Source organism: Dermacentor andersoni, chromosome 1 (assembly GCF_023375885.2).
Source record: "Dermacentor andersoni chromosome 1, qqDerAnde1_hic_scaffold, whole genome shotgun sequence".
NCBI lineage: Eukaryota > Metazoa > Arthropoda > Arachnida > Ixodida > Ixodidae > Dermacentor > Dermacentor andersoni.
This window is the reverse complement of record NC_092814.1, coordinates 79,242,518-79,264,579: the sequence shown is the minus strand read 5'-3', so window position 1 is coordinate 79,264,579 and position 22,062 is coordinate 79,242,518. Positions and strand designations below refer to the sequence as shown.

General features: G+C 47.2%; 1 protein-coding gene across 1 annotated transcript; it reads right to left on the bottom strand.

Annotated features, from left to right (window-relative positions):
• Positions 1-37: 37 nt before the first annotated feature.
• Positions 38-19,077, bottom strand: LOC126543241 (uncharacterized). Its single transcript, XM_050190371.3, has 3 exons — positions 18,863-19,077; positions 14,579-15,050; positions 38-245 (listed from the first exon to the last, which is right to left on the bottom strand). The coding sequence occupies exons 1-3, from the start codon at positions 19,075-19,077 to the stop codon at positions 51-53; spliced, it is 882 nt and encodes a 293-aa protein (XP_050046328.3). The 3' UTR covers positions 38-50.
• Between the last annotated feature and the right edge of the window lie 2,985 nt (positions 19,078-22,062).

Below are 22,062 nucleotides of genomic sequence, written 5' to 3'. Positions count from 1 at the left end.
GGGTTTTGCAATCATACGTACTCACTGGATTCTGCCATAACATGTCGAAATCAGTTTATTGTTAATGGGATTTTAGTGTTTGCAAGGGACTCGTTGAGAGCTGCCTTGGCTTCCTCCTCAAGCTTCTGGCGCAGTGTGTCTGCCTGGTCTTCCAGTATAAAATTCATGATCAGAACACCGAGCCAGTTGAATGCTGGTGTTGCTCCTGTCATCCGTGTGACTTGGATGTCGCCGATGTCGCTGAACTGCACCGGACACAAAAGGTTGTTAGCTCTAGCGCTGCAGCAAAGCATCGTTGATACATAAATAGGCGTTTGTATACTGCAGACATTTCAGATGGCTGAAGTACCTAGTGTCGTATTGCATTTGTGGCTTCTCGGAGAAGAATAAGCACACGGTTCAATTCCAGCGCATGTTAACTAACAGACGCCGTCACTCTTAGAATGAGCAGGCCTTTTACGCATATTTGCTTTCCCGAGGACATGTTACGTGATTCAGAGCAAATTAGGTCAAATGGTCCTGTCCCATGTAAGGCTCGTCAAAATCGTGACAAGAAAGTGCGGCCTTTACACGAGTTTATACGTTAGTTATATCGGCCATATAAATAATAGTAAACGTTCACTTACTAATTAAAGTAGCAAGCATAATGTACTGCACGGACCACGTAAACCTGCAAGTATCTCACTAAATGACTACGAGCAATCGCCGTCGCAACGCTGGCATTACGAAGAACGCCGGTAGCGAGGACGAACGGTTCGCACAGCCGCGATATTCACCACGACTCCGCAAATTAGATTGATCATCTGTCTATCTTTATGTTCGCTACAGTGCGGCTACTGTCGGCGATCTCCAATTACCTCTCTCTCTGAACTTAGACTACGCTAGCGGCAACACTAGGGACGCGGAAAGACAGCCCGGGAAGAGAGACAGCGCGCATGAAGTTAGCAGTCATCCCTGCTCGCCCTGGATCATTGCATCCACCAATTATTACCAACAATTAGATACGGCACGCGGGCCGCGTAAGCGTCAGCCGCGCACAGTCATTCGCAGCAACGGCAGGGATAGAGGAGAATCCGCAAAATCTCCTTCCCAAGCGCGCGTTTGATCACGTAACCTCCAACTAACCCGAATATTGAGCGCGTGGGAAGATAATTCCCATCAAGCCTGCATCCATTTCGGCTCACTTTTTTTTTTTTTTTTTTTGCCCACGATGTATGGGTCGCTCATTCATATGGCTTTTGTACTTTATACGGAACATCATGGCGGCGACGAGAAATAGAAATCATGCGTCGAGCTCGCTTCAGCCGCGGCTGCGGACGTTGCAGTGTGCACCGGCTACAAACACAGCATGAGCACCAACGACAAAGGGAACAGTTGGCACATCGCTTATCGGTACTCTGCCAGAACCCGTCTGATGCTGAGAAGGAGGCGTGTTTTCCACCGTATAAGCACCAGCGGGAACATAATACTAGGCGCGCGGGGAGACAGCGCACGCGAAGGGACCAGCCATCTCGGATTGCAAGCTTGAACCCAGCGCAGATTACCTCCAAAATAAAGCGTGCGGCCAGCGTATGTAGTACTCTTCAGGTGCACAGGCAGCCGAGCGCAGTCCACACAAACTTGGAGAAAACGCGCGCTTAACTGACCGATTCGGAAAGTTGTTCGCTCTCGTTCTAATGGAGCGGTGTGCCTTCATGAACGTTGCGTGGCGTTAAGTTTTGATACAAGAAAGAAGTTGGGAGCTATCACATAGCTCTAACCCGTTCTGTACCAGACTGCCAGTTTTACAGAGTGCTCCTTCTGCAGTAACAAGCCAACAAAGAAACACCAAGGACAACACAGGGGAAATTCCGTGTACTTGCTAATTGAAATAAAGAAATTGTGAATTAATGGAACTGAAAGTGGATGAAAAAACAACTTGCCGCAGGTGAGGAACGATCCCACGTCTTCGCATTACGCGTGCGATGCTCTACCAAGTGAGCTACCGCGGCGCCATTCTAGTAGCAACACATAATTATCCCAGAAAGTGGAGGGGAACGAGGTCTTGTAACTTCTCATATAAGGCCGTCACTACTAAAGCCCCTCCATCCAAAAAGCGGCGGTGGCGCGTGGATGGAGGGGCTTTAGTCACTACAGTGACCAATTCTTCGAGGGCACACTAAGTTTCCTCAAGTGAAGCTGTTATTAAAGATTGTTTCCCCCAGGAAAAACGAAAACTTTCCGCCTGTGATTCAGAGGCTCCGTTCTTATTTTTATTTACATGGAGGGATTGATTCCAAAAATCATGCCCTAGTTCCCAAGTGATAGTACCGCCGGTCTGACACTCCGCGTTTGTGCAGCCACCCGGAGAGAAGCGTTTTGCATCATGACGACGTCTTTCCCTGCGTTTCTGTTTTACGCGGCGGGTCAACAGCGTTAGACCACGGAATGCTGAATAAGCTGATAAGCTTCGGTTCCAAAAGTCACGCTAAAACGGCACGTGTCCTACATGATTAACTGCACCGTAGAGTACAATATACTAGAGGGAACTCTAGCGCTGCAATCGTTGAGTCACGATGGGAATGCTGCATAGAGTTTCATACTGGCGCTAGTGTCTACGGGAGCTGCGATGAGAGCGGTAGTACCAGCATGGGAATTATGTGAAGTACGTGGATTTGCCTAGACTTCTTCCTTTTGGCTTCAAACGGCTTTGTGACTTTGTAAACTCGTCATTTTCACCAATGTACTGCGGAATAAACTAAACATCATGAAAATTGTCCGACGGCAGGAGCCGTATAACGTAAAACTATTCCAATATGTTTTTATTCCAATCTCCTGACGTCAAATTTGCGTAGCCGCCGATGCAAGCATCGGACGGTCACCCGCAGGGTCTGAACAAACCAATAAAATGCTCCCCTCCTTCATAGGAGGTCCCTTTTGTTTACTTGGAAAACAAATAACATTGCCTGCACTGCGCGGCTTGTCATATCTAATTGACTCACAAGAGGCGAGGAGCATGCTCAAGTGAAGAGGGATTCGATGGGGCCAAGCCACTGCACTGAATATCGATAACCGGATGAAGAGAGTAGTGCCGGCGTCTCCGATTGGTCCGCTTTCTCTTGCTTAGCTTGCGGTGGCTCGTCAACAATCGCGGCGGCATGCAACGGAAGCTTAAGAATGACGCTAAAACGGATCCTCAGCCAAGGAGAGTTGGCAGAACGTGGTCGTAAACGTGCCGAAAGTTCTCGAAAGCGTTACACGGCCGCCCAAAAAGTTTTATTGCATGCAAATAAACCCGCGCTCTCCGGCAGGGGCGAGTAGCCAGTGCCGGAGCGATCGACGGCAGCCATCTTTTATTCCTTTCGGAACGGGGCAGCCTGCTGCTATTCAGAAGAAAATTCAGTTTTGTTCGGCATATTAATGCATCTTTAACGCGTACGCGTCACTTTGACGCGGTAAGTTTTTGCGTTTTTGTGACGTCGCGTGAGAGGCAGCTGAAGTGGGTGCAGCCCGAAAACTTTTGACCAATAGCCGAGGGCTAATGGCAAAAGGGCGTCGAATCAAAACTGACTATTTTTGTTCGGTCAAGTTATGCATAATCAGTGTGTACACACCATATCAGATGGGGTGCTATCGCCGTTTTCGTTACGTCGCGTGACAGACAGATGAAGTGGGGGTGGTTCAAAAAAGTGTTTGACCAATCGCGGTGGGCTGATTGCAGAATTGGAATAGTTTTGCATTATAGCGCCCCAGGATTCGAACACCGGAACTCTAGCACAGAAGCCTGAAACTGAAACCATTAAGCCACGGACGCCCGTGTCGACAAGCGAACGAAACGCCCTTATGAATTTATCGCGGCCATGCCAGTGCCTTGAGACGCTTGGCGCGTTTCGATTTGGCCACCTGGACAAGCTCAATCGTTGTAATTAATAGCAATTTTGCATGTTCGCGGCGTCTTCTGGACTTCGAAGAGTATAGATTGCGCTGAAATTTACGACAATAAGATTTATATAGCGTAATATACAAAGCCACAAGAAAGTATGAATCCACAAGCACGAAGATCAGACAAATCTATGTACTTCCCATCTTTCCAATGGTGGTACAACGACTGCAGCGCCCGAGTTCCCTCTAGTAATTATTGTATGAAGCTCTATGAAATGATGGGAAGTACCTGGATTTGTCTAATCGTCGTGCCTGTGGATTCAGATGTTCTTGTGAATTCGTTTGTTACGACTTTTATGCCTTCATATTGTCGTAAATTTCAGCGCAATCTATGCTATTCTAAGTGCAGAAGACGCTGCGAACACTCACAATCGTTACTAATTACAACGGTGCAGCTTGTCGAGGTGGCCAAATCGAAACGCGCCAAGCGTCTCAAGGCACTGGCTTGCCCGCTACAAATTCATAAGGGCGTTATATGTTGCTCGTCGATGCATGCGTCCGTCCATGGCGTAATGGTTTCAATATCGGGCCTCTGTGCTAGAGGCCCTGTGCAGGAATCCTGCCGTCGGACAACCTTAATAATGTTTATTTAATTATTTATTACGCAGTGCATTGTTGAAAATGACGAGTCTACAAATTCACGAAGCCGCTTGAAGCCAGAAGGACGAAGTTTAGGCAAACCCATGTACTTCCCACAAAAAACGCCGGAAGAAGGAAAGAAAGCCTTGGGAGCTATGCAAAGGGGGAAGACAGCTGTGGAGGATCAGGTAACAGCAGATTTGTTGAAGGATGGTGGGCAGATTGTTCTAGAAAAACTGGCCACCCTCTATACGCAATGCCTCATGACTTCAAGCGTACCGGAATCTTGGAAGAAGGCTAACATAATCCTAATCCATAAGAAAGGGGACGCCAATGAATTGAAAAATTATAGACCGATCAGCTTATTGTCCGTTGCCTACAAAGTATTTACTAAGGTCATTGCAAATAGAATCAGGAACACCTTAGACTTCTGTCAACCAAAGGATCAGGCAGGATTCCGTAAAGGCTACTCAACAATAGACCATATTCACACTATCAATCAGGTGATAGAGAAATGTGGGGAATATAACCAACCCTTATATATAGCTTTCATTGATTACGAGAAAGCGTTTGATTCAGTCGAAATTTCAGCAGTCATGGAGGCATTACGGAATCAGGGTGTAGACGAGCCTTATGTAAAGATACTGAAAGATATCTATAGCAGCTCCACAGCCACCGTCGTCCTCCATAAAGAAAGCAACAAAATCCCAATAAAGAAAGGCGTCAGGCGTCTCCAATGTTATTCACAGCGTGTTTACAGGAGGTATTCAGAGACCTGGATTGGGAAGAATTGGGGATAAGAGTTAATGGAGAATACCTTAGTAACTTGCGATTCGCTGATGATATTGCCTTGCTTATTAACTCAGAGGACCAACTGCAATGCATGCTCACTGACCTGGAGAGGCAAAGCAGAAGGGTGGGTCTAAAAATTAATCTACAGAAAACTAAAGTAATGTTTAACAGCCTCGGAAGAGAACAGCAGTTTACGATAGGTAGCGAGGCACTGGAAGTAGTAAGGGAATACATCTACTTAGGACAGGTAGTGACTGCGGATCCGGATCATGAGACTGAAATAACAAGAAGAATAAGAATGGGCTGGGGTGCGTTTGGCAGGCATTCTCAGATCATGAACAGCAGGTTGCCATTATCCCTCAAGAGAAAAGTTTATAACAGCTGTGTCTTACCAGTACTCACGTACGGGGCAGAAACCTGGAGGCTTACGAAAAGGGTTCTACTTAAATTGAGCACGACGCAACGAGCTATGGAAAGAAGAATGATGGGTGTAACGTCAAGGGATAAGAAAAGAGCAGATTGGGTGAGGGAACAAACGCGAGTTAATGATATCTTAGTTGAAATCAAGAAAAAGAAATGGGCATGGGCAGGACATGTAAGGAGGAGGGAAGATAATCGATGGTCATTAAGGGTTACGGACTGGATTGCAAGGGAAGGGAAGCGTAGCAGGGGGCGGCAGAAAGTTAGGTGGGCGGATGAGATTAAGAAGTTTGCAGGGAAAATATGGCCACAATTAGTACATGACCGGAGTAGTTGGAGAAGTATGGGAGAGGCCTTTGCCCTGCAGTGGGCGTAACCAGGCTGATGATGATGATGATGATGATGATGATGATGATGATGATGATGATGATGTACTTCCCATGCTGGCTCAGGCGCTCCCATTGCAGCTCCCGTAGACGCTAGCGCCAGAGTTCCCTCTAGTAAGTATTGTAGAAAACCCCATGTATTGCGCCATAGAAATAGCATTCCGACTTAAGCGTGGTCCCAGATACTCATGCGCACGCCGTCATCTACCCAACCGCCGCAGGTAGTCTGCTAATAGCTGCACTCGGGATCTTGCGCCGAGGCGAAGTATACCCGCTGTGCGGTCGGCCTTTTGACGACCACATATACTGGTGCAACGTCGCCCAGGGCTTGCATACGTATCTGCCATTGCAGAAATGCTGAAACGCGCACCGCAGCTGTCCGCGCTCGCGGATAGCTTCGGCGCGCGCACGAGCTGTCCCGGGCCGTCTGCGCATGCGTAGGCGCGCAGACGCGAGCTAGCGCGTGTTTGGGCCTTGACTAATTGGCTGTGGAACGATGTCGCGGGATCGAATCGCAGCTCAGTGTGGATACACAAGTGTTGTGAGATCTCAGTGTCCGTGTGATTACAACATATCCAGAATCGTCCACTGCGGTATCCGTACACGTGCAGCGCTGCTTTGTGATGATGAACCCCAGGTGATGAACTGGCAATGAATATTTGGACAACAAGGTTACAAAAGAAAATTTGACTGCCTTGCGCTACAATCGCAACAGTGAAAAAGAGAAGCGGTCATCACCCTAGGTTGTAGAGATTTACCCCCATACTCTCATTCTGGTAAAAAAAAAGTGACAAATTTAGTTTGCCGTTCGCAAATTCTGCCAAACACATCCCAATGCGAAATTGTTCTGGCCTGACCTTGACCAGATGTATACGGTAGGAATTTGGAGATTGACCTCGTTCTCTCGTCGGCCGACCACCAGGCTACCTACGTTACGCCTTGAATGGCCTGACAAATCATTCGATGGGTCTCATCTCCGAAATCAAGCAAACGGATTAGATATACTTGGACATTTCGTTTTGATAGGCATTCAATCCTAAAGCTGTCACGCACCATATATTCATAATGTACTCATTTTCGCATGGTACGTTTACCGCAGACAACTTTAGCCACGCCCTTTATACCTTCTGCCGCCACGGAATCTCACCGTGAGCTCTGAGCTCGGATTGATTGAGGACACGTGTGAATAAGGCACAGCTGCTTATGTGCTGCTCGCAGAGCGTAGCAAGTTTATATCCCCTATTTCTTGAACCGCCGCATTCCCCGGTGGTGCGATGCGGCGAATCAGAGTTTACGACGTCAGTTTTAAATAATTACTCATGATCTAGTGTACGCTTGAGCTTGGAGGCTCGTAGCGCAGTGTCACGGCTATTTCGCAAAGCATGTTTTCCTCGCGCGAAAATTAAAATTTCGAGCACCCGCCGCAGTAGCCCTGTGGCTATGGCGTTGCGCTGCTGAGCTCGAGGTCACGGGTTCGACTCTGGCCGCGGCGGCCGCATTCCGATGGGGGCGATATGCAAAAACGCTTGTTTACAGTGCATTGGGTCCACGTTAAACAACCCCAGGTTGTCAAAATTAATCCGGAGCCCTCCACTACAGCGAGCCTCACAATCGGATCGTGGTTGTGGCACGCAAAATTAATTAAAGCCATTGTAGCGTAAAGAAACACGGACAAAGAAGAGGACAGGACACCAGGCTTCTTTGTCTGTCTTTCTTTGCGCTACAATGGCTTCAATACATATCAATCCAACTCGACCAAGAAGTCTTATTTCATTAATTAAATTTCGAGCCTTCATTGTGTACCATTCCAACGTCGCATATAGCGGCCTACCGGCCGCTCTGTTACAACACTAGGAAATGCATGGTCTCAACTGCGTTCTTGGACAAAAGTCTCTGGCCAACTCTGTAACAGCGTTAGTTGAACACCAGACGTGGCCTGACTATTCACGCAGCTAACTGTTTCCCAATGTTTTGCCAATCGTTCCGCTTGGGATCCAGAGAAAAAGAATAAGTGAGGTCGCTATGAACTGGCTCGCTGGTGCACGATCGCTTTTCATGCCGATTTCATGCCCAACTTTTCGTTCAGTTTGCTATGCAGGATTATTAGCCTATCTTCAAATAGGTGGCAGTGCACTGCAAGAGTTGGGCCGCATCTGATTCACATCGATGTCATTTTGCATTGCTATCGCTGGTCAGCAAAATTGTGTGTGACTTCGTTTAATTTTTGATACGGGATTGCGTACTTTACAATGGGAATGGGCGTTGATTACTTGAGCATGCATTTCGGAAACTATTTAGACGGGTGTGGTATGTGAATCCGTGCGAATACGAATGAGTCATCCCTTATTCTATCTATGAGTGTCATTAGTCGTAATAGCGAAGCATGTATATAACGAAACTCGTGTTTAGCCTTTCTCCAGCACGGGGGAGTCAAGGTCGTCCCGCTGCAGCACTAAAGCGAAAAAGCGAAAGAAAAAGCATTGCGTTGTCAGACGTCGAACGCTAACTGTAACAACTGCGCCGGCTTCCCGCCGGAGCCTTGGTGTTTGACAGCCGACATGTGAAGGGCGCAACGGGCGCACGTCGAGACAGCGGTTACAGGATTCGCCACGAATCTTGATTTGTCGCCACGACCGTGCAATCGCTTTCTGTCTGTGTGGTTCTTGTTTGGGAGTGAAAGATGGCTACGTTAGCTGGATGGATGGATGGATATTATGAGCGTCCCCTTTGGAACGGGGCGGTGGGTTGCGCCACCAAGCTCTTGCTACTATACTGCCTAATATCCTACCTAGGTTAAACAATGAAAAAAAGAAGAAAAAAAAACACTCTGAACTACCACGCCCAAATTTTCTGATCCCCTATTGCGAACTGTGCTTTTGTACGTCTCCGTCTTTTGTCGTTTCCCTACTTTTCTTCCACCAATCTTCCAGTCGCCTCTTACTAATGTCTATTGCGGACATGTTTGCTTTACCACTACTCCCTCTGAACCCAAGGGTTTCAAGGAGGCCAGTGGTGCCTAAATCGACCGCTGGGTAGACGTCTTCACATTCTAATAAAACATGCTCCGTAGTTTCCCTAGCTTTACCGCAGCAAGCACATGCTTCTTCTTCCTTCTCATATCTCGCTTTATAGCTGCGTGTTCTAAGGCATCCTGATCTCGCTTCGAAAAGTAATGAGCTTCCCTTTGAGTTATCATAAATGGTTTCTTTCCTGATTTCGTTTTTTTCCTCTTAAGTAGTTACTCATGCGAGGTTTCTTTTCCATTGCCGCCACCCATGAGATTAATTCAGCTTCTCTGACTTTCCGCTTGACCTTCTTTGTTGCTGTGTTGTCCATCCTACAGGCGACATACCTGCTGGTAAGCTTCCTAGTTCTTTTCCTCCACTGTGAATCAATGTTTTTCCTGTACAGATACCTGAACACTCTCCAAGCCCATTTACTTTCTTCCATATTCCTCAGCCGTTCTTCATATTGAATTTTACTGCGAGCTTCCCTCACTTCAAAACTAGTCCAGCCCATATCACCCTGCACAGCTTCATTTGTAGTATTCCCGTGAGCGCCTAATGCGAGGCGACCCACTGACCTTTGGTTCCCGTCGAGTCCTGATTGTACCCCTGATTTATAGCAAACAACCGCATTTCCAAAAGTAAGTCCTGGAACCATTACACCTTTCCACATACCTCGGAGGACCTCGTACCTATTGTATCCTCATAGCGCTCTGTGCTTCATTATGGCTGCATTTCTCTTCCCCTTTACTGTTATGATTTTTTCCTGTGTTTCCATATATCCATTGCCTTCGTTTATCCATATACCAAGGTATTTATATTCTGTTACCCGAGGTATTTCTTGGCCCTGTATCTCCACTGTCTGTTCACTGTTTTCATTGAATACCATAACACCTGATTTTTCTAACACTAAATTTCAAACCTAAATTGTTGCCTTCCTGTCCACAGACATTAGCCAGACGTTGCAAATCACTTTGCTTGATAGCTAGCAACACAATGTCGTCCACATAAAATAAACCTGGGAGTTGCTGCTCTATTACTGTACCCGCCTGTTTGTATGAGAGATTAAACCCGATATTACTTCCTTCTAGCGCCCTCTCCATCCTCACCATGTACATCATAAACAGTAGCGGGGATAAAGGGCACCCCTGCCTCAGTCCCTTGTTGATATGAACTTTCTCCTCGCTCCTCATCCCTTCCCATTCAACGCAAACGGTATTTTCTAGGTAAATCTCTCTCAAAAGCTGTAGACAATCGTTACCTAAGCCTTCCCCTTCCAGAATATCCCACAATATGTTACGGTCTACGTTGTCGTAGGCTCCTGTAATGTCTAAAAAGGCCACATACAACGGTCTGCTTTCTGCTTTTGATATTTCACTGAGTAAGAACAAACAAGTTATCATCCAAACGCCTACCTATTCTGAAGCCATTCTGAAGCTCTCCCAAAATGCCATTATTCTCTGCCCATGCTTGAAGCTTTAATTTGATTGCCTGCATTGCTAGCCTGTATATTACCGATGTAGTGGTCAACGGTCCATACGAGTGAATTCTGTCTTTCTCCCCCTTACCTTTATAAATTAAATTCATTCTACTTTGTCGCCAACTGTCTGGTATTCGTCTATCTTTTAAAGTTTTTTCCACTGCTTTCACCAGAGCTTCCTCACTTTTTGGTCCTAGTTCATTTATCAGCCTAACGGGAACCTCGTCTAGCCCTGTGGCTGTGCGCTTAGGAATTTTCTCGTCGCTTTCTTCCAGTTTAAATTTGTCAGCACCAGCTCCTTTTCCACTTGGGTCTCTTTCATGCTCTTTTTTTTTTTCATCAAGTACAACCTCGTCATTGCCTTGGAAAGATTCGGCTGTTGCTTTTCGGATGTAATTTATTGCCGCTTCTCCTTCCAGTCTGTTTTCATCTTCGTCTAGGATATGTTGTTGTATTGTTGTTGACTTCCTGCCTAATAATTTTATGTGGTTCCAAAATATTCTAGGTGCGGCCTTCTTTTTCTCACGTATTTCTGACAACCAACGTTCACTTTCACCTTTTAATTTTGCTTGCACCAGTATTTGAACCATAGACTTTTTCTCCCGGTATATTTCCCATTTACTGGTTACTTCATCCTGTGGCAACTGCGCCTTCTTTGCCTGCCTGTGCTCTCGAGATGCTTTCTGTCGTTCAGCGATCGCTTCTCGTATCTCCTTGCTCCACCAGCTTTTCGGTTTCTTTTTTCCTTTCCAACGAACATGTTGTTTTTCTTTCCGTATTTCTGTCGTTATTACACTTAGAAGCTCACCATATTCCCACTCCTTACTTGGCCATTTGCCAAGGTCTTCCTCAACTCTAGTGACTGTATTTGCTATTTGTTTAGCGTTCAAATTTGGATTGGCCATTTTGCTCTCCTTGCTCTCTTTCCCAACTACATATCCCATTTTCAAAATGATGCGTTTATGGTCACTCCCTATGCTGTTAAACCCTTCCTCATCGATGACCATTTCTCTCAACTTATCATGAATTCCTTCTGTCATCAGGCAGTAATCAATGGTCGATTGCCGGTTTCCCACTTCCCACGTGATCTGTCCTTCACACTTAGGCCCTGTATTCACGATCACGAGGTTATGTTGCTCACAAAGGTCCAGCATTGACTTCCCGTTATTGTCGGTATAGCCGTCTAAATCCTGTATGTGGGCATTCATGTCACCTAATAGGACAATTTCAGCACCACTCCCGGAACCCTTAATATCAGCGCTTATACTCCACTCCACTAACTCCACTAACTCTTTATTCTTTTCTGTGCAATTTTTTTCCGGTCCACAAATACGTAACGCCCAGCCACGTTTCTTTCTCACTCATTGTACCTGATAACCAAAGATGCTCTTGACATTGTGAATTTACTCTTTTCAATTTGGCTCCCTGATGGATGAGCGTTCCGACTCCCCCTCCCTTTCTTTCCGACTTAGTTCTGTTGCACCCTTCCCAAACATAATTCTCAATAACTGGCGGCTCTTCTGAGTCTCTAAGGTGCGTTTCTGTAACCGCATACACCCCTATTTGTTCTCTGTGTAACTGCTCCTCAATCTCTGCCCACTTTTCCTTGTATGTGCAGCGAGCGCTGCACTGTGGGGAAAGGGAATAATAAAGTGGGTAAGAGTCGAAAGGAGGGGGATCGCTGAGAAGTCGCGCCGTCGCCATGTAGTGTAGGACCTCGTGTGTGTGTGTGTTTCTTTTTTTTTTTTTAATCGAGCGGCCGTGGTAGGACACGTTGGAACGAAGAGAGGGAGGAGTGAAGCGCACGGCAAAGCAACACCGCCCAGAACATGTTGCGCAAAGGCGCGAGATGGTGGGGAGGAGATACGAGGCACAGCTCTCGTTATATGTGCAGGTCGCCAGCGTTGATTTTACGGATAAAATAATAATAATAATAAGTGGACTTCAGCGATTGCTTGTGCTCTGAACTTGTTTACCGTGACAGCAGCAGGCTCTCAAAGCCAACAACTTCATATCTTCTCGAGAACTTTTCTACGCGCCGAGACAGCAAATGCATCAACACCAACTAGCCCAACTTTCTGCGTCAATTACTCTGTTCTACGCGCACAGCGCTGCTGTCGACCGCTGCAGCATTGCCTTCTGTGGCCTCCTAAACATACATGCACAAAAGCCACGCAAGATACCACGTGGCACGTAAAACCCTGCGCAACGTGCGGAGCGCTGAAGTTGCGCTGCAGCTAAGTTATGGTATATTCTAGGCACTATAGCAAAGTGCACGAATTCGATCTCCAGTGCGGTGTCCGGCAAAATCTGATGAGGAGGTGGCCTGACGAAGATGGAAGCGTTACGGAAAGGGCGGACACAGGCAGCCAAGTTTCGTGGTCCACTGTCGCAGTAAAAAAAGGGTGAAATGGAAGAAAAACAATGCATTGCTAGGTGCTTGAGTCGGCGGTCCAGGGCGTTTGATCCTAATAAAACTTTCGCAGCGTGTGCTTATTCCAGCGTATAGAACACAGCCCGCTCAGTGTTTTACCGTTTTAGAAATACATTCTTGTCTGAACCATAAGAAGTTTCGAAATTTAAAGGAATACTAATTTAATTATTTATTTATTTACTTTGCTACTTTCACGCTCAAAAACTTCACAGAGAGGCTATGTCGGGCTGCATTCAACGAGAATCAACAACAACAATAAAATTTCAATTAAGTCTACAAACGGGTTAAATACCGAAAGACACTCAGTTATAATTACTTGTTTCCCTTATACGTTTCCTTGCATTGAGGGTCTTTATGAGAACGCATAAACGTAACGAACCGTTATTTTCTGTTTATTTAGAAGGACGTATAGTCTCGGGGATTTTGGGCGGCGTGTGAGTTAGCCTGTGCTGTTGAGAAATACGCCGGTAATGCAAAAGAATGTTACATCACGAAGGATGACCATGCAGGTATGCACCGCTCTTGCTGCCCCGCCACCCGCAGCCTTTTTCTATCGGATAGCGCTTCAAAGGACAAACATCAGTACAAGGTGTCAACTCAAAGTGTATATTTAATCAAATTCTAATGCAATTTTTGTCAAATTTATATATCTCCATTGCCTGCGTCTGATTTCATTTGAAATTTTCCAGGGAACTTGCAGAAAATATCTATTTACTGGCTGAATGCTGTACCGTTATGTGCGTTTCATGAGCGCATCCGGCTGCAATAACGCGGAATGTGCGAAAGTGTTGTTGTTGCTCCCGTCCCGCCTCAAATACCATTTAGTAGATTGTCGCTATAGTCGTATTTGAATACATTGGGCGCGCGTGTAGCGACGGTTTTATAAAATCCTTTAAATATTTAAACTTTTGCTGACGATCTGCTTTTCGCAGTGTTCGATGTATTAGCGGGGTTGGACACTGCGTTTCTTGAGGTGAAGTTTATTCGTGATATGGGCTTAACACAGTAATATTCAATTTCTTGATTTAGGACCTAGTTCCGGCTTTTCACCGGAAGGGGGAGGGGAGATAAGTGCTTATTTAAGAAAATGCAGCATTTTAACTTTCGCGGGAACCAGATAACACATGGATAATTTTTTATTAAAATGCTTTAGCAATGGTGGCGTGTTATTGATGATTATGACGTTGACTACAGGAGTGAGCAAACCTTGCTGTGCTGTAGCGAATGGAAGTCAGCCTTCAGTTTGGGGCTAGGCGCATTCAGTGCGCACATAAGAAAAGGAAGTAAAATCTTTTGAAATGAAAGCGTACGGAAAATTTACAAAACAAAACAAAAAATGCTTGCAGTTGCAGATCGATCTGCGCACGGAACTACGTCGGGTATGCAGCAAGACCCAAAAAAAAAGGAAGAAATGCATCGTTTAACAATTACGATAAAAAAAAAAAAAAGAAAGGCTTTGCGTGAGCTTAAAATGAGTTGCGGTTCAACCACGATGAAGTACAGTGGTTCAGCTAGCGCACGTCGCAGCGGGGCCCGCGCGATCGGTGCGAAGGGCGGGCACCTTGAACACGTCGAGGACAGCGCTGGCCTGCGCCACGTTGACGGCGAGCTGCACGCCGGCAGTGAGGTTGGTGACGCGTCCGTCGATCTCGCCGGCCAGCTGCAGGGGCTGTCGCGGCCCGGCGCCGTAGCGGCCCTGCACGAGCAGCTCGTCGAGGCCCAGGCCGCCCGACAGGGCGAGCACGCCGCCGCTGAGCGACGCGGCCACGTCCCCGCGGCGTTCCAGCGCGGGCAGCCCGAGCACGCGCACGTCGTGCAGGCGGCCGCCCGGGAAGCGCAGCTCGCCCGGAACGCGCAGCGGCGTCAGGCGCTCCGCCAGCGCCGCGTTCAGCCGGAACACGCGCAGCGTCTCGTCCACGATGGCGTTCGCGAGGCGCGTCGTGTCCAGCCCCCTGTGGCGCGGCGGCGTGACCCGCGCTGCGTGCGCTGCGTGTGGAAAAGCGCGCACCTGGCACGGCGAGGCTCTTCCGCTCGCGGCCGGAATTGGTCATCGCTCGGGTCCGCGCGTTTACTGCTCCGGAATTCAGCTCGGGCGATGGACCGCTCGCACTCTTCCCCGAGGGTACACGATTTTATCCTCGCCCAAGAGGCTTCGCGCAGGTGACAGTAAATTGTGACGAAGGTTAAGAAAACAAAGTTTAGCGCGATTGTGTCGTTCCCTTTTGTCAAGAAACAACTTACTGTGCGGGAACTCGCTGTCACTTTAACGGGAAAATAACTTACCCACGGGGAAGGTACGCTTCGTTCAAGGAACTCCTGGACAATATGTTACAATAATGATTTGTGTGCCGAGTATATATTAGTGCGTGCTGTTTGCATAATATTCCCAATTATTACCCAATTTCTTCCGCGTATAGTTGTGATCTAAGCTATATGGATGAGTCAGTGCGCAACGTGCACAGATAATGGTTGAAAAGACGGGAAGTAGCGCTGTCTGAAAACTAAAACCTTTATTGGAAGGCACTCTAATTATGTAGGCCACGTTCGATGTACCTTCAGAGAAGAAGAAAAAAAAAGACATAATAATGTGTTTTTATTATATTTATTGGTTTATTTAATTATATTAATTCTTTTTTTTTCGTACATATATATGTCAGCCTATATCACCAAGCTGTCTTTCAATGAAAACTTTATGTTAGCGCTGTGCCCCTAGTTCCCGTCTTTCTTTCGTGGTCAGTACGCCTTGTAGCACTCACGTTAAAGCGTCGAACCAACAAGGCTGCCAGAATATCCTATAGTATAGCATTGATTGCATCTTAAAGCAACAGCGTAGGTTTAGAAGCTATACCTGCTAGTCATTGTAGCTTGGTAAGCGGGTGGGGAGGCGAGGAGAAAGGGATAGGAGGCTACGCGGTCATTTAATTGCCTCTGTGTACACTGTCCGGCCAGCCATGTCTGAGAGATATTTCCGCAAAACGTGCGTGTGTGTGTGAGTGCGGAGGTGGTGCAGGAGGACCATCACCGCGCCCCTTCCCCTTCATGTCGACGAGTTCAGCACTTTTGATAATGCGGTGAATCTGAAAGGTCCCACTCTGTAAACCGATTTACACCCTCGGTCTTAAGGGTCCTTAAGGGTGAAAAGTAGCCTTTAACTCACGTAAAACCACAGTAAGGGCGTGAGCACCACCGTGGGTGGGAGTTATAGACACAAAACACCCTTAAGATCATCTCGAAGACGGGACTCTTGAACAGAATCATATGTCATGACTTCGCTGCAGTCACGCAAAGCACAAAAGCACAAGGGCAGCGTCAAACGCGATCTGCGTGCTTGAGTATGGAACTCATTGCTGACGTCTGTATTCAGTGACGGCATAGCCTGCACTAGGACGCAAAGGTGAACAAAAGAAAAGAAAAATAAGAAATGAGAAATGAGATGTCACGAAAGATTTCACGTGCGGGAAAAAGCGAGCAGTATCATTGCAGAGCGCGTTGACCGTGTCATGAAACGACACTGTTAGAGCATCCCGAAATGGCGACGTCTCCTCGTTAAGTCGTCTATCAATCTGGTTTTATCAAACTTGAAGAACCTCTCCTTGCAAATTACAATACGGGCGGAAGGCAGTCAAGCGAGGCATGCACCCTGAGATGCAGTTTAACGAATACGGGAAAACTCGTGTGAGTGGAATGGTGCTTATAGAGACGGGAGGCACTGAAAATGAATACCTAGGTTTTATTCGAAGTTAATAGCCAATAAATGGTGTGTGTGTGTTTCCCCAGGTTAAGGCGCCCCAGTAAAGAGAAAAGAGATATTCAGCAATCTGTGACGTGGGAAGCCTTCGCACCTCTATTTTATTCCTTTGTATTACTGCGGCCACAGTTGCCTAATAAGGGCATGAAAACTTGTTATGGGCTGTAGTTATATATAGTTTACCCGGCACACTTTAGGAAAGAGAAAAAGCGGCCAAATGGGTTCGAACAGATATTTCGTTTCCCTTCAGCGGTGGTTCGCCACTGCCTAGCTGACTATAAAAGTATTCAAAAGATATCTGGCGAAAAGTTGCAGGCGGAGGTAGAACCCTTCGTGGGCATTAATTTGGCGTTTCTGGGGTTGTTTCCACCTATAGCAAAGGACAGTTCGCTGAAATCGAAGAGAGAGGCGTATGAAACCCTGCAACGCTTGACTGATATAAGGCTGTGCCTTTAAAATCGGTGTCATATATGCTCACGCATCGGACCCGGTGGAAAATCATCGCATTATCCGATTTTGCAGATCGTTAGTCGTCATGCATCACGTTTGGCTTTAATGTCCTTAAATGCAGTAATCCTGGTGAAATGTGCACATGCTTTTTTTTGTCCGCTGGCACCGCTAGGGTCCTTGGCGCGCCTCGGCAACTGGCAGTTCTTCGTAGTTATTATCTTGGACCGGTAAACAGATGGGGGGTGCATGCATCAGTGGTTCTGATCTTTGGGGTCAGGATCGCTGACAGCTGTATGCACTGCGGGTGGTCCGCACTCGAAGGATGAGCTCCGGTCAGCGCATATGTAAGTACATACTCTCCGTTCTATCGCCCCAATCGCCCGTCGTCTTGTCTTTCTCCCTTTACCTTCCCTGTGCAACGGTGGACAATCTACTGCACCCCTCGGGCTGCATCTCGAGCCAGAAGCGCCTCTTCCGAGCGATTCTGGTGTTCGCCGAGGACATCGCCCTAGCTGATCGCCTCTGAGCCCCCCCCCCCCCCCCCCCCCCCCCCTCCCCACGCCTACGGCGGTTCGACCGCTGCTGCTCCTTCCCCCTTTCTTCCACCACTCTTTTCTATCCCTTCCCCCCTGTGCAGCGCGGTTGAGGTGTCCTCATCTGAGAGACAGTTACTGCGCTGCACTTTACCCCATGTTATTCCTTCCCAAACAAGAATCTCTTATCTCTCTCCCTTTTCCCGAATGCACAGAGTAGTTGTTTGGAACCCGCTGAAACCTGATACGTGGCAAGACTATGTTCATTCCGTTTTGTTTTTCAAAATTAGCTTTTCCTCTTTCTCTGCATTTCTAAGCAGCCGGCCTTGGCTAGAATGCGGTTAGCATGTGACTCAGCTGGGAACGGGCCAATAAAAGCTACAGAAAACGCAAGCTTCCTATCCTTCTCTATATTTATCTTTTTTCTGTCGAATAAAATGTGTATATGCGAACAAAGGCGCGCTCCTTCGTGTCGAAATTGACCATGTGTGCTGTCCAGTTCAAGGCTGGTCCGTTTACGCGCTTTCCACGCTCTGCTGCATGCAATTAAAAGAAGCCCAATTAAACAGAGTTCTCCCCGAACCGAGCCTTCAGAACGAGGCAAAACGCTGCCTGTCAGCGAGCACGGTGCGGGCAACGACGGCGATGGCCTTGGCGTTTTTCACGGATCAAAGAATTTGTGGGAACAGACAACATTGTTTGTGTATGTATGTGCGTGTGTGTGCGTGTACGGAGTGGGGGACAGATCAACTGCGAGTTCACACAATAAAAAGGCGCTGTTGTAAGAAATAGATCGCACGCGTGGCTAACCAGGCTAAATTCTGCGAAACGTGATTGACCTACCATACAGAAAAGGCAAAATTTCGCATTATGCGGGCTTATTTCGTCCTACAAACATGTACCGCACACTATGGCTGCTCAACTGGCTTATTTAGCTCTTGTAAAAAACATATCCTTATTAGCCGACCTTATATATATATATATATATATATATATATATATATATATATCTGCACCCCAATGTATTAGCTTAATCTTTCAACTGGGCCGAGCTGTTGATTGCAGTTTTTCTTTTTTTCATAGTGATGGCCACCATGTTGCTCTACACACTCACCTGAGGTCATTGTGCATGTCGCAAGAAACAGCAGACTTCGCAGCGTAGAACACCGTGACATCTTGTTGCCGCAGAAGACGTGCATCTGGCTTCCGCAACCACACTGTCGCCACAAAGGGGCCCGCATAATTTAAAAGCTTGTCAGCTATGATAAACCGTGCCTCGATCGACTCGAAAAAGCCGGTGTTTTGCTTCTCGCGGCGGCGTACGCGCATGCGGGAGCTTGAAACGCGCGAGTCTTTCTTCCTGAACCCATGCACACACGAAAACGTTCCTTGCAGCTGGCTGTAATTGGTCGAACTTTCCTTGCGCGTCGCATTTCTTAAAGGGACCCTCACCAGGTCTGGCCAATTTGAGCAGACAAGCGCCGTGCATACAATGCGCGCTACCGATCGCGTCTGCTAAGTATTACATCGCAACGCGCCGCGGAAAGAGTTGAAATTTCAAACCGAACGCCGTTTGCCCTTCTCCTCGGTGGTGCCGCGCTCCAAGCCGGAGGGATGATGTATATATACGTGCTAGTGCGCCTGCGTACATGTGTCTTTGATGTGACGTCGCTCTTAGTGACTCGTGACTTCGAGAATTATTCAAGGCAACATCGGTTATTTGTGTAATCTTAAGATTTAAGATAATCTTAAACTATACGAATCAAGACTTAGAGAAATAATAAAACACACGATCCGAATGTCTGCGTGTATTTGTTTTACTTCGCACCGCAGCAAGAGAGATGTACTTCGTTTCGTCTGCTTGTTACCAGGTCGTGCAGTCGCGCGCACTGACACCGAAACTATGCTATTTTCTAACGTGTTCCAGCGCGCGATCATGCAATGCGATCCGCTTGTGTCTGTCTGCCTCAGTGTTCGTGTAGCACTGACTTATACCGCTATTCAGGTGTTCTCGTGCACAGCGCGCACAATCGTGCGCTGGACGAAATGAGACAAACATAACAGCTCGCGCGGGACACTTTTTAGGAGGTGTTGGCGGGACATCCTCAGCGGTAGTGCCGTAAAAAAAGCCCGTGACCAATGCGTCTCGCTATCCTCGAGGTCCGGTATGAGAGAACGCAGGAATGGAATTTCGCTTGCGTAGGCTAGACGCGGCAAGTGGAGAGAGTGTCTCGCTTGGCAGTGGCGCTCGCCTCCTGAAACCATGGCTTCGCGGCACAGAAATATTTCCATCTAGGCTATTAATGAACCAATTTGAAAAATTATTGCGGCTGAATGCTCCTTAGAGGGCACGTAACAACTTCCAGCGTATCACTAAAACTTGCTATAGGGGGCCTGGTGAGGGGCGCTTTAACGCGCTGTTGCTTTCATCGCAAATGGCAGAAGAGCGCCTTGCCGCATCTGTTTTCCGGAATCAGAATCCAGCATGCCAAATTACGCATTCGGTCGTGACGAAACTGCAGAGCGCCGTAACACTTTCTGTGTGCAGTGTCAGTAAAGCGTGAGGCTCTGTCTGTGGCTAGCTTTATAAAATAAAAATAAAGTATTTATCCGCTTATAGTATGACAAAAAAGAAATCGTTTTTTTGGGGGGGTCCTGAAACACCAAAATGAACTTACACCCTTAGATACTTCGGTACCCGAATGTAATACGAGCGTACATCTAGCGTGCCGAAATCAGGGAGGAAAAACCTCGTCTCGCGTGTGGGATATCACGATTAAAATTATGGGTTTCAACTGCTCAGTGGGTTCCAATGACGGTCGCCGTAGTGGAGGGCTTCGGGTTAATTCTGACCACCTGGCGTTCTTTAACGTGTACCTAAATATAAGTATACTATAGCGTTTTTTCAATTTCACCTTCATCGAAATACACTACAGTGTTGCTTGCTTGCGATATTGTGATTTTTCACCCGCCGTGGTGGCTTAGCTGCTTTAGTGTTGCGCTACTGCAGGCACCAGCTCGTGGGATAGAATGCCGGCCGTGGCGGCCGCATTTTGATGGGGGCCAAATGCAAAAACGGCTGTGTCCAGTGCATTGTGGGCACGTTGAAGAACCCCAGGTGGTCAAGATTAATCCAGAGTCCCCCAATACGGTGTGCGTCATAATCAAATCGTGGTTTTGGCACGTATAACCCCAGAATTCATTCAAACTGTGATTTTACATTTTCTCGCCGTTAGCACACCCTTATCATCTTGCGGTAGAGTGCGGGGGCATATATATATATATATATATATATATATATATATATATATATAGCAGACGGTCACTGTCGTTTCGTCAGCAGCGGTACGGCCCGTGCCATGCCGAAGAAACATTTTTAAAAGTTTTTTTTTCTTTCCTTTTTTTTTTTCGGCGGCTTTTATACGGGGGAACTGGTAGGGTCAGCAAGAAACTGGCTGCTCGAACACTGGACGTGTACCCGTCAGCTTCAGGATACCGCGCGAGGCCGCGAGTAAATGCGTATTTTCTCGCGGCGCCCGTGTCCCGTATATACTTGCTCTATGCTAGATTTTGTTCAAGATTAATGGCGTCGGCGGCGGAAGAGAGATTTGAAGTTATGCGTTGTGCTATAGTCGAAGAGAAGACATGTGCTACCTTTCGAATGGTCGGAACATCTATCAAAACTGCGACGAAACTATGAAAAAGCTTGGAATTGTTTGGGCTCGCTGTACCCTGTTTTGTCATAAAGAACACCTTCAGACGACGACAGTGAGCTCAGTTTTTGTTTTGTGTCAGGTACGTTTGTGATTTGTTTTCGTTCAAAAAGTCTGTTTTGTTTTTTTGTTTTCGAAAATGGGGGAGGGAGGGTTGGCTGGGCTGGGCAGTTTATATACTAACACGGAAATTTCGGTTTTTGAAAGAGACGGGATTGGACAAGCGGCTGTGACAGTGATATCACGTACCATGCCAGATTGATGGACTCCAACGGACGAGGTGTGTGTGCTGTGCTATGTGCTCTCTCTCCTTCTCCCCTTCCCCATTTTCATCTCCCCATCCCTCTCCCATGTGTAGGGTAGCAAACCGGTTAAGCTAAACTGGTTAACCTCCCTGCCTTTCCTTCTCCACTTTTTCCTTCCTTCCTTCCTTCGTGCCCGGTGTGCTACTGCGTTCAGAGACAGGAAAGAGAAGGTGTACGTATAATGAAAGAAGGTGCAGTGATGGGCCCAGACAGATATTTCACAGAAAAAAAAAATTCAACTATCTTTCTGGCGTGTTTCGCACAAGTCCTCAATGAAAGCATCAGCCCATAAGCTC